This window comes from Stylophora pistillata, chromosome 3, assembly GCF_964205215.1.
Source record: "Stylophora pistillata chromosome 3, jaStyPist1.2, whole genome shotgun sequence".
Classification (NCBI taxonomy): domain Eukaryota; kingdom Metazoa; phylum Cnidaria; class Anthozoa; order Scleractinia; family Pocilloporidae; genus Stylophora; species Stylophora pistillata.
In genome coordinates, this window is record NC_142521.1 from 44979328 (window position 1) to 44991069 (window position 11742).

General features: G+C 40.2%; 3 protein-coding genes across 3 annotated transcripts; 1 reads left to right on the forward strand and 2 right to left on the reverse strand.

The window, feature by feature from the left end:
• Positions 1 to 1358: 1358 nt before the first annotated feature.
• Positions 1359 to 2811, reverse strand: LOC111345339 (cyclic GMP-AMP synthase-like receptor). The gene has a single exon (XM_022952620.2). The coding sequence runs from the start codon at positions 2764 to 2766 to the stop codon at positions 1843 to 1845; it is 924 nt and encodes a 307-aa protein (XP_022808355.2). The 5' UTR covers positions 2767 to 2811; the 3' UTR covers positions 1359 to 1842.
• Positions 2812 to 4082: 1271 nt separating this feature from the next.
• On the forward strand, positions 4083 to 5999 carry LOC111345331 (cyclic GMP-AMP synthase-like receptor). The gene has a single exon (XM_022952613.2). It carries the CDS (start codon positions 4134 to 4136, stop codon positions 5349 to 5351), a length of 1218 nt encoding a protein of 405 aa, XP_022808348.2. The 5' UTR covers positions 4083 to 4133; the 3' UTR covers positions 5352 to 5999.
• Positions 6000 to 6442: 443 nt separating this feature from the next.
• On the reverse strand, positions 6443 to 8393 carry LOC111345332 (cyclic GMP-AMP synthase-like receptor 1). The gene has a single exon (XM_022952614.2). The coding sequence runs from the start codon at positions 7919 to 7921 to the stop codon at positions 6740 to 6742; it is 1182 nt and encodes a 393-aa protein (XP_022808349.2). The 5' UTR covers positions 7922 to 8393; the 3' UTR covers positions 6443 to 6739.
• Positions 8394 to 11742: the final 3349 nt, after the last annotated feature.

Here is an 11742-nt window from a genome sequence, read left to right on the forward strand (position 1 = left end):
AGGAGGCGTCAACGCTCGTACACAAGACAGTGGTCAAAATCTTAAAAGTTCTGCGAATGAAGAAAGAGTCTGAATTATGTCTTTACGAGCACTTCAGTGACTTGGCGGACTTCAGTGATCCGACGTTGCTTTATTTTATTTAGATACACCCGAAAGTTCATATTGCTGATCACTTGGGCTTTCCATTCATACATTTTGAAGACAATGTTTTTCCACGAATGGTTTGAGTACCCCCGAAGATTCATACTGAACCTATACAGTATACAGTAACAACCACGTGACCTGTTTTCCCGCTCATTTCCCGCTCATTTGCTACAATGAGTTAACCGCCTCCCGGTTAGCTCAATGGATAGAGTACTGGACGCCGGCGGTTGTTCGGGAGTTCCAGGTTTCGAGCCCCGGCCGTACCAACCCTCAACTTCGATCTCTCTCAACATGGCTTCCAACGATGACGTGGAGGCAAGAATTTCTGCTGCAGTGTGCAATGCACTTAGAAATTCTCAACAGGTACGTCTCAAGGCAGATCGCTAGCGGTGTGTTGTCTTCCGAAATGTTAAAATGTCTTGTTGTTGTTGTTATAACCTAGTTCAAAAATAGAAAGAAGTCCAAAATTCCTATTTACAAGTCTCAAGAGACCACAAGAGTTATTTCTCTTTGTCTGCAGCAGTCCAGGGTGCACCAAAAATAAATTACGGGTACAATCAAATAACAACGACAAGACATTTCATAAGTTTCCCGTCAAACACAGCACCAAAAAAATATTTACGAATTTTTTAAAAATTTTGCGGCGTCAAAGAGACGAAAAATAGTTGGAATATAACCACAAAGATCTCCTTAAGTTTTAAAAACACAGATCCTGCAGTTGTTTTGATTTTCAAATTTATATGAATGACTGTTTTGCATATAATCAGTATAATTATTTCAACACTGCCTCAGTTTAAGATATTTCAATTTTTATAACACCAGGTTAATAGTTTTTAGTCGGGATTTCCAAAAACTAAATCTCTAACAACTTCAAAAACTTAAACCGGTTGCTAGGTTATAAGGACGTAAACAGGAATCAAGACTAGCGGGAAAAAAAAACCTTAAAGTTTCGAAAGATGCCTTGTCTAGAACCCTTGTTTGAATAAAGAGTTGTATGCCAAGGCAGTCCTGGAGTAAATCCAACCGTTATAACTGGTTCTTGCTTGGTCGGGATTTTGCCACGCAAACCGTTTTCCTGGCATAATTTCCCTCAACAAACGTATTCCAGCATCAATTCAATTGTACCCCGAACAGGCAGAAGGAAGTTTGTATTAAACCAAACTCAGGGAAGAGGAGGAAAAGGGATAGAAGACGAAAATCAATGCGGTAGAGAGTTCAAGAAATACGAAATATTGTAATCACAATTGATAATTATAATATCATATCGTATTTCAAAGATTAGGTTCTGAATCAAAGTAGGGCTAAAAGATCAGCTACGTTATTTGAATTCGTGTGACTTCTTTGCGCAATTCAGACTTGAAAGATACATTAATATATTGCTATCATCGAGCGCAACGAAAGCCACCAAGAAACAGGAAATAGTCGCTAAACGTTTATTTGGTTTAACGGCTGACTGATTGTCAGTATTTCGATAAGGCGCGAAAGGTTTTCCTCACAAGATTGTGTCTCGGTCGGGTTTCTAGCCCGAAAATTAAAAAGTTTGTAATCTGGAACCCAAAAACTGCGGATGTCTCTGTCTTTAAGACTACGTTCAATCCTTGTCAGGTTATCTTTGACTCTACTTTGAAGCTGATCCCTGCCCCAAAACGAATCTTCCGGAAATTCACACCATTCGTGAAGAAACATTGTTTTCAGTACTTACGAATGAAAAGCCCACTGTATTCTATAAGAACCGTCCGAAGCTTCAAAGAGGCGTAAACAGTGCTCGTGTTTCTTTCGTAGAACTTTTAGGACCTTCAGCGTCACTTTATGAATGAGTCTTGGATTCTTAAAGATACTCTTCAAAACAATTCCCTCAGCAACTGAAAACGATAAACGCCAACAAGGCCTGTGTCGTCCCGACTCTCCAATCGTTGAAGCAACGAGATGATAACCCCCCAGACGAGCTTCCTTGAAATAGCCGTACCCTGGATGTCCTCTACCCACTCTTCTTCTTATATCCGACGCATTTGGCCATCCACTCCTCTTGATACACAAAGTGAAGTCCAAGGAAATTTCATAGTTAGGGTATACCGTTCCCTTCCATGTCAACTTAATAGTAACAGGGATCTTTCTGAGCTCAACTTTGACACTTTCGGCAATCTTTTCAATTGGCCGACGCCTCCTGTACTTTATAGCTTTCTCTATGAGGTCTCTAGAGCTCTTCAAGAGGGCATCTGGCTTCAGATTTCCTCGCTTTGAAATGTAACGCCGATATCGCTGGCGAACTACCTCGCTATCGATTTGAACATGGACGTATCCAGGATCAGGAACCGGTCGGAGCGGAATTTCTTTTATAACACAAACTCCCGGTTCAGACAAGTCATCCAGACAAATCATGAAGTCGAATTCATCAGGGCCTTCTACTTTGAGATTTTCGAAGTAGCTACCGCTAGGAAAAACTGTATTCTTGAAGAGTGGATTTTTGCGACCGATATAGTTGGAGATTTCTTTCACCCAGCTCGTGATCCTCTCTTCGATTTCCTTTACCTCTACGTGCTTCCCATCGAACTCTGCATCTTTGAGTAAATTTCGCAAGTAAACGTTGTCTAATTGCGCTGATTGTGACTGGCGAGTTGCCATTACTCCACATCGGAGTGTCGTCTCCTTCGTTGTAATTTTCCGGCTTTCTCGGAACAACAACTAACCAGCCCCAGATCCTCCACGGTCAAGTGAGAACTGGGGATGATTTTTTCCAAAGTCCAGCGGTCTCTCAGGCTACGCAGCCAAAATGAGCTGCGCTGATGGCTAACAGATTCGACTTTGGCTGGGTTACAATAAATCAGTCTTCTTTTTTTGAGACACCAATCCACATACTTTCTCTGACCGTGACAATCCCTCCGAAATGGTTAAGTCGCATAGCTTCGCAGTGATTTTCAGCCGGAACCTTGTGCACGTATATAGTTGTGTTACTCAAGAAAAAGCAGGCGTAGAAAGTTATCCCGTTCTTGTTGCAGAAGTGTAAACACCGACGGATTATAAAGGGGATAAGGAAAAAACGTAACCAAACCTTTTTTTCTGAATTAGTCGTTCAATTCTTTTGAACACTCCTTGACAATCGTCCTTGTTGGTCCCATTTCTCCGTTTTTACAGTTTTGTCATATACTCCTCACAAATGCCGTCCAATGAGGTGCTGGGGGACAAAGGCTGATTTTTTATCCCGCGTTGGTGGGTTATAACTTTTGATCCTGACAGTCAGTGTGTGAGCAACAGTCATTTTCAACCAACTGACCTCAACTCATAGCAACTTTTATTCGGGCGAGGAATTCTTGGAAAATTTCCTGGCGTTGTTGTCTTTTTTGTGCGTCTCAAAGCCTTTATTAAACCGACATTCCAGTGGATTTTCATACCGCGTTTATGGGTCGTTTACACTCATTTCTGCGTTAACCAGACACGTCAAATTGATCCTGTTATATCCAACCCTGCGGTACCCAGACTGAGAAAGATATTCAACTGATGCAAACACTTTTAGATTAATTTAGGAACTATTTATCCGGTTACTTCATACCATGATGCGTATTCAGTGGTTTGTAAAACTTGAAATGTATCCTTCCTTGACCCTGACGAGTGGCAATTAAAGCGAGGGAATGTGATTCAACGGCAAAAATCTGGAAGGATCCTGGGTGCGTTGATTCGATCAAGCAACAAAAGATTCTTACTTTGTCGTCTTCCGAAGACTTGGAAGGCAAAATCTCTCAAATGGCTTAAAATTGCTAATTAAGGACAAGACCAACACAAACAACACTTTAGGCAAGTAAAGAGACTTATATTCATTTTATCAAGTTTTAAATGTCCCTATTTGCTTCTTATGCTTAAAGCCGCAAAATAGAGCACTTGAGCTTCTTGAACCGAGAGGCCCTGGAAACCAGACCCTCATCACAACTGCTGAGTTCTTTCCGAGAATTCCGGAAGTTTTCCCTTCAGCCGGATCTTCGTAGAGAACAACAGTCATGTCACAAATTAGAAACAAGCTGTTACGCGACTTATTCACCGAGGCAGAATTTGATAGAGAACATGATGAAGTGAAAGAGATAGAGGCAGCCGTAAGGCACCTTGTTAACGAAATCGCGGAGACAATCGCCGAGAAAGAGCCTCTTTTTAATAACACGGTACTGCAGAGTGGAAGCTTTTATGAAGACCTTAAAGTTGAAGGACCCAATGAGTTCGATTTTATGATTTGCTTGGAGAATTTGTCGCAACCTGACGTTTGCGAGGTAAAGGAGATTCCGTTTCGATCAGTTGGCGATCCAGGATATGTCCATGTTCAAGTAAGAGACTCCGACTTGCGGCTTTCATGGCAGAGATACGTCTCAAAGAAGAAACAGAACTTAAAACCTAAAACTATGTTGGAAAAGTTTCAAACTCTTGTCAACTATGCGCTTGCGGAGAAAAGAGAGCATTTTCATGAGAAGCTATCGAAAAATTTTGAGGCAGAACTTAGGAAAATCCCTGTAACATTGAAACTCATCTGGAATGGAACTAAATACACGAACTATGAAATATCGGTGGATTTAGTCTTGTGCATCAGAATGGCTGGATGGCCGAACGATTCCGATGTGAGGGAAAGGTATAACAGATCTCATCCCAGTTATGAGATGATCCGACAAGCAACTCAAGAAGGGTATCATCTCATTGCGTCTTGCATCGGAGAGTCAGGCAAACCTAGGCCTTGCTGGCGTTTGTCGTTTTCGAGAGCTGAGGGTATTTTGCTTCGACACCTCAGCGAAACGTCACAACTCGTCCACAAGGCAGCGGTCAAAATCTTGAAAGTTCTGCGAAAGAAAAATGAGTCTCAGCTATGTCTTTACGAGGAAGAAGTGGATTTCAGTGATCCTGACGTTGCTTTCGATTATCTAGGAGTACCCGAACGCTCATATTTAATCACTTGGGCGTTCCATTCGTACATATTGAAGACGATGTTTCTACACGAATGGTTCGAGTACCCCGAAGATTCTTACTGGACCCAGGAAAAACTTGCTAGGCGAGTCTACAGTGTCCTAGAAAGAATTTTCAAAAGCCTTTCAAAGAAAGATATTAGAAGTTTTTGGTTGCCTGAGTACAAATTGTTTAACTTTCGAGCAAGGTTACCAACCAGAACGAAGGCATGCGAAGACAAACTTTCTACACTGATGAAAAACTTCGCAGCCCTCACAATTTCAAAGAGCTAGTTCCCCATGCAATCAAATACAGTACTAAAATGTTTACGATTTCTTCCCAAATTTTGCAGTGGAAAAAATTGAAAGAGACCAAAAACAATTACGATATAATCCCGGAAACTCCTCTGAAAAACACAGGTACCGCTGTTGTTTTAATTCTAATTTTAATGGAAGATAAGTTCTGCCTATAATCAGTATAATTATTTTCAAAAGTAACCCAGTTTAAGATATTCCCGGCATTTTACCAGAACACCAGGTTAACAACTTTATGTCGGAATTTCCAAGTAACTCTCAAGAAACTTGAGAAAGGTTTTGGTAACAGTGGATTACGAGCAGCAACCCAAGACACAAAATAAAATATCCACCGCAAGTCAAACATTCAGTTTAGTTTCACTTTAGACTTCAGTGACAAGTACTGGTTGCTAAGTTATTAGGAAGTAAACAGGAATCGAAACTAGCACAGTTTAGGTATAGTGGGAAAAAAGCTGTAAGTTTCTGCGAAAGACGCTTTTTCGCGAACGCTTTGCTCCATTGAAAGGAAATATCATTCTGTTATTCAGTTGTTTGCATGTTTTTATTCAGCTATCCATAGAGTATTTTATTGCAATCATATTGATGTAACGCAATATTGAGTTAAGCATATTAAATCATGCAAGGTTATCCTAGGGGAATTTATGGTTCCAGATCTCCTTCCAAATTAAAGGAGGGATTTTTCAACTATACCAAGAGAGTATAAACTGTTTATAATCTCTTGATGATACTAATTCCTCAGAAGGGAATCTACGAATTGGTTACCTCCCTACACTGTTACAGAAATGTGTGTTAAGGCCGAATGAAATTAGCGGAAATTAATACATCGCAGAGGAAGTCACAGAAGTCTTCGTGTGACATAAATATAACTTTATGGCGAGCTATATCGCTGCTACACAAATTTCCCCCATACAAATCGAAAAATTTAAACCCAATTGGTTTGGATTCGTGCACGGATCGGAGCGATATCTCACCCCAAAATAAATCAATAATCCGAAATATTCTCATCACCATTGACACTCGCAGTTCCACCACAAATGATATTACATACAAGCTTGGGCAAAACACTGAGATTCAGTTGAACTTCATTTAATATCTTGTGTATAAATCGAGCATCGCACTCTACAGAGCTCTGTATGGCCTGTCAATCAGGCAATTTAATTTCCGCTGAATGGTTCCGCTTCTGAGCAAGAGTGAGAGATTAGTTAAGTATAATGCAAATGCTTGTGATTTCAAAGAATAATCAAAACATCGAAGGAACATATAATGACATCGGTGAATGCAATTAGTGCAAGCCAAAGAGAATAAGAAAATGGTTGCTCTCGACAAAAAAAATACTTTAAAAAAAGTGAAAAAACTTGTTATGAAAATTAGATCGTGAAGTTTTGTATAAGTGATGTTAAGTTTTGCACGCAGATGTTTGTTTGGGTCGGTTTTCTAGCACGAAAATTGAAAAGTTTATAATCTGGAACCCAGAAGCTGCGAATGTCTTTGCTTTTTAGACTGCTTCGAATCCTTTTAAGAATACCCTGAACACGTTCTCCAAGCTGATCAGAGCCCCAGAACAAATCATCTGGAAATTCACACCATTCGTGAAGAAACATCGTCTTCAGTACATACGAATGAAAGACCCATTGTATTTTGTATGAGACGCCTGGATCATCTGGATCTTCATAAAGACACAGACCGCTTTCGTGCTTCTTTCGTAAAACTTTGAGAACTTTGAGTGCCGTTTTGTGAATGAAACTTGGATTTCGACAAATATTCTTCAAAACAATGCCCTCGGCAACGGAGAATGATAAACGCCAGCAAGGCCTGTGTTTTCCTGACTCTCCAATTGTTGAAGCGACGAGATGAAAACCAGCTCTAACAGCCTTTTTAAAAACTTTATAACCGGGATGGCTGCTATCCTTAAGTCTGGTTGGTATGTCTGATTTTTCTGGCCAGAAATTGGGACCTTTAATGCATAAAGGTAAGTCCAAGCATATCTCATAGTTAGAGTATTTCTTTCCTTTCCAAGTTAACTTGATTGTGACAGGTATCTTTCTAAGCTCAATCTCGATATTTTCATCAATATGTCCTCTTAAATGATGCTTTTTTTTCTTTACAGCTTCTTCAATGAGATCCTTGAATCTATTCAAGAGGGCATCTGACTTCAGATTTTTTCGTCTCGAAATGTATTGCTTCCACCGTTCGCTAACCTCCTCGTGTTCAATTTGTACATCTACGTAACCTGGATCAGGAACCTTTCTCTCGATATCTTTTATAACACAAACCCCTGGTTCTGACAATTCCGTCAAACAAATCATAAAGTCGAATTCATCAGGGCCAACTGCTTTGAGACCTTCGAAATAGCTTCCACTTGGAATGACAGTATTCTGAAACAGCGGATCTTCGCCACCGATGTAATCCGAGATTTTTTGCACGAAGCTGGTAATTCTTCTTTCGATTTCCTTTACCTCTTTATGTTTCCAATCGAATTCTGCCTCTTGATAGAAACTTCGCAAGTATTTGTTGTCAAAGTGCCTCGACTGTGGCTGGTGAGTGGCCATTGCTCTATGTTGCCGGGTCGTATTCGAAGAAACACTTCAGATTTCGCGGAAGATTTGATGTTATGCTAATACATTTCGACGGTTTAGCGAGGGACAATCCCTGTTTGACCTTTAAGCTATAAATGGGTTTGACATGTGCCAGATACAAACGACTTTAAAGGTCGGCACACACGAGGGGACTAGTCCCGGCGACTAGTCCGTGCGACTAGTCCCGGCGACAAGTCTTTCAAGGGTTTACACGAGGGGACCGGTAGTAGGGACTAGTCCCTTAAGGTGTTCACACGAGGGCACTCAATTGCACAAGAACATAGGAAAATTAAGAGGCAAAAGATGTTTCTTAGTCTGGGGCGTTACACGAAAACGATGAAAATTTGGTAACTTTTCATTGTAGCACTATTAAACATCAACGCAAATGAACTACACTTATTCAGTGGGATTATTCATGCTTTTACGTGTTCCGTTTTTGTTTTTGTTTTTTATCTTTAAAAGACACAGAGTCAAATAGGGTAAAAATTCTATCAAAACGGCTCCAAGACATCTGTATATGTTTACAAAACTAGAAATAGTTTTTTATTCTTCAGTTGTAGAGATCTAGAATTCAGGGAAAATTCATGGAAACTGCAATGTTTACAAATACCGGAAGTCACGCATCATACTGACCCGTGATTGGCTTATTTACCGTTTAGTCGCAGGGACTGGTCGCACAAACAGTTCACACGAAGGGACAAACATTTATTTCATGCGAAAAGTCCCTGCGACTGATCACACGAATTCAAACCAGACTGAATTCGTGCGACCAGTCGCAGGGACCAGATTTTGGTCCCTGCGACCACAGAAATGTGTAGTTCACACGAAGGGACTAGTCGCATGAAATTAGTCGCTGGGACTAGTCGCAAGGACTAGTCCCGCCGACAAGACTTTCAAGGGATTACACGAGGGGGCCGGTAGCAGGGACTAGTCCCTTAAGGTGTTCACACGAGGGCACTCCATTGCACAAGAACATAGGAAAATTAAGAGGCAAAAGATGTTTCTTAGTCTGGGGCGTTACACGAAAACGATGAAAATTTGGTAACTTTTCATTGTAGCACTATGAAACATCAACGCAAATGAACTACACTTATTCATTGGGATTATTCATGCTTTTACGTGTTCCGTTTTTTTTTTTTTTATTTATTTTAACAGACACAGAGTCAAATAGGGTAAAAATTCCATCAAAACGGCTCCAAGACATCTGTATATGTTTACAAAACTAGAAACAGTTTTTTATTCAGAACTTCAGTTGTAGAAATCTAGAATTCAGCGAAAATTCATAGAAACTGCAATGTTTACAAATCATACTGACCCGTGATTGGCTTATTTACCGTTTAGCCGCAGGGACTGGTCGCACAAACAGTTCACACGAAGAGACAAGCATTAGTTTCATGCGACAAGTCCCTGCGACTGGTCTCACGAATTCGAACCAGTTTGAATTCGTGCATCTAGTCGCAGGGACCAAATTTTGGTTCCTGCGAACACAGAAATGTGTAGTTCACACGGAGGGACTAGTCGCATGAAACTGGTTGCTGGGACTAGTCGCAGGGACTAGTCCCCTCGTGTGTGCCGACCTTAAAAATGGTGCTTAAGATATGAAGCCAATTATATTTTATGCAGCTAATCATTTTATAAAATGGTGCCTTAAAAAATATGGAGCACTTTTTATGGAGCCAATTATGTTTTATGCAGCTAATCATTTTATAAAATGATTAGCAGGATTAGCTGCATAAAAAAGGCTTCATAAAAAGCGCTTCATATTTCTTAAGGCGCCATTTTATAAAATGATTAGCTGCATAAAACATAATTGGCTTCATATCTTAAGCACCACTTTATAAAAAAAAAAACAGTAGCTGAATATTGGCGGTAGGGGCACCCCATAGTTAGTCACACTAGTACTTTTGTTTATTCAAAAGCGTATGCTTCTTTCCTCTTCAATTGACAGGTGTCACATCGTGACAGTTACTTATCAACAAAATATTTCGGCGAAAGCTTTCTGTATGCTTTAATTTGAATAACGTTTGTTTTCTTTATAACTCACTCGCTATCAATTTGTTAAGTTCAAGGACTTCAAGGAGGATTATCGCGTAATTAAATTCGTAATTGTAGCCCTAAATCATTCGGGTTCTTAACAAATGTTATTCACCAGCGTAGGCCGGTCCATATTGGAAAAAACTGTGCCCTCGGTCTTGAGTAACGCCCTCGGCGTACGGACTCGGGCGGTATCCAAGACCTCAGGCACAGTTTTTCCCAATTAGCACCTCCCGGCTGGTGAATAACATATATGAGCGACGGTCCCTTTTATTGCCACAGGAAACGGAAATGGGTCTGTTGACCTTTGATCTCATCAAAGATTCGCGCCAAAATTCAACATTCATTTGCATTGTAATTGTTGCGGGAAGATGGCAGCTTCTTTCAAGCTACCGTCTCTCGTGAAACGAAAACCTCACGTTCATTTCTGGATACAACTATTTACTCGCTATTAATTCTTGTGCCTTTGTATGATTTTTTTTTGTTTGTTTGTTTGTTTTTTTTTTTGTTAAGTCCATTACCGTTTATCTCTATTCAACTAACAAACATGAAAAAACATAAAAAAAAAAAAAAAAAAAATTATTCCACTGGCTGTTGAATGATTCGATGAAACAAAATTAGGATTTTAAACTGGTGCTGAATAAAATTCTTCGCCTAAACTTATAAAATCGTTTGTATCTCGTGCATCTCAAACCCATTTGTAGCTTAAAGGTCAAACAGGGATTGTCTCTCACTAAACCGTCGAAATGAACTGCATAACTTCAAATGGACAAAATTTTTAAAATTGGCTCGCCATTACGTCTTGTGATCGCCCTCGTATGAAATTGTTTTTTTTCTTGGTGTTGTTGTTAAGTCCGTTACCGTTAAGTTTTTTTCGATTTACAAACAAGGAAAAACATAAAAACAAAAAAAAGTTAGGTCCGCGTTTTACTAGTCCGCGTTTTACCAGTCCGTGTTTTACTGGTCTGCGTTTTACTAGTCCACGTTTTATTAGTCCAGTCCAGTCTAGTCCTCTAAATACGAAATGCCCAAACTGACCACGGCCAAGTGGAAACTGGGCCCAAGATAATGCCGACGACGACGACGACGACGATGATGAGCTTTAATTTATCTGATAAAACTAATGAGCAATCTAATAGATTGGCTGGAATAAATTAGTGATCAGCATGATAAATGGTATCAATCAAAATCAAGGGAGTAACCCTTTGATTTTGATTCACCTGGCCCAAGATTAGTTCAGACTTCATCTCAGGCCTTGCCGATCAACTCAAGCAAATGTTCGAGGCTCACAGTCTGCCTACGACCAGCGAACAACAAAATTATAATTTTCAGTCGTCGAATACAACTATTAGGCAGATTTCCATTATCATGGTAAACCATCTTCAAATGGTTTCAGCATACAACTTAACGTGGATTTTCCAGAACCTCAAGCATATGCCCAAATATATATACTTAGGAGGCTATATATATATATCGTCCGAAAAATGGTCAATTGAAATAGCTGTTTGGTCTTTTTTACCAGAGTGCCGACGGTTATGATGTCAGTAAATTAACGCACCGGCCCTCACCGATCTCACGTGGGTCACCCAGTGAGGACTGTGGATACTTCATGGCAATTCGTTTAGAGAAGTGGATTCACTGGAACGGGGTCGTGTGGCTGCTGCTCTTAAGCGGTCCATTGTGCTATAGGTGAGCGTAGTTCTCGTAATTTACGGGAGTTGCTCATCTGTGGGTTACTTTTCTCTTTCTGATGACTAACT

What these genes read in the sequence shown, in the direction of transcription:
- LOC111345339 (XM_022952620.2), bottom strand. Translation starts at nt 2,766, where the DNA reads ATGGCAACTCGCCAGTCACAATCAGCGCAATTAGACAACGTTTACTTG.
- LOC111345331 (XM_022952613.2), top strand. Translation starts at nt 4,134, where the DNA reads ATGTCACAAATTAGAAACAAGCTGTTACGCGACTTATTCACCGAGGCA.
- LOC111345332 (XM_022952614.2), bottom strand. Translation starts at nt 7,921, where the DNA reads ATGGCCACTCACCAGCCACAGTCGAGGCACTTTGACAACAAATACTTG.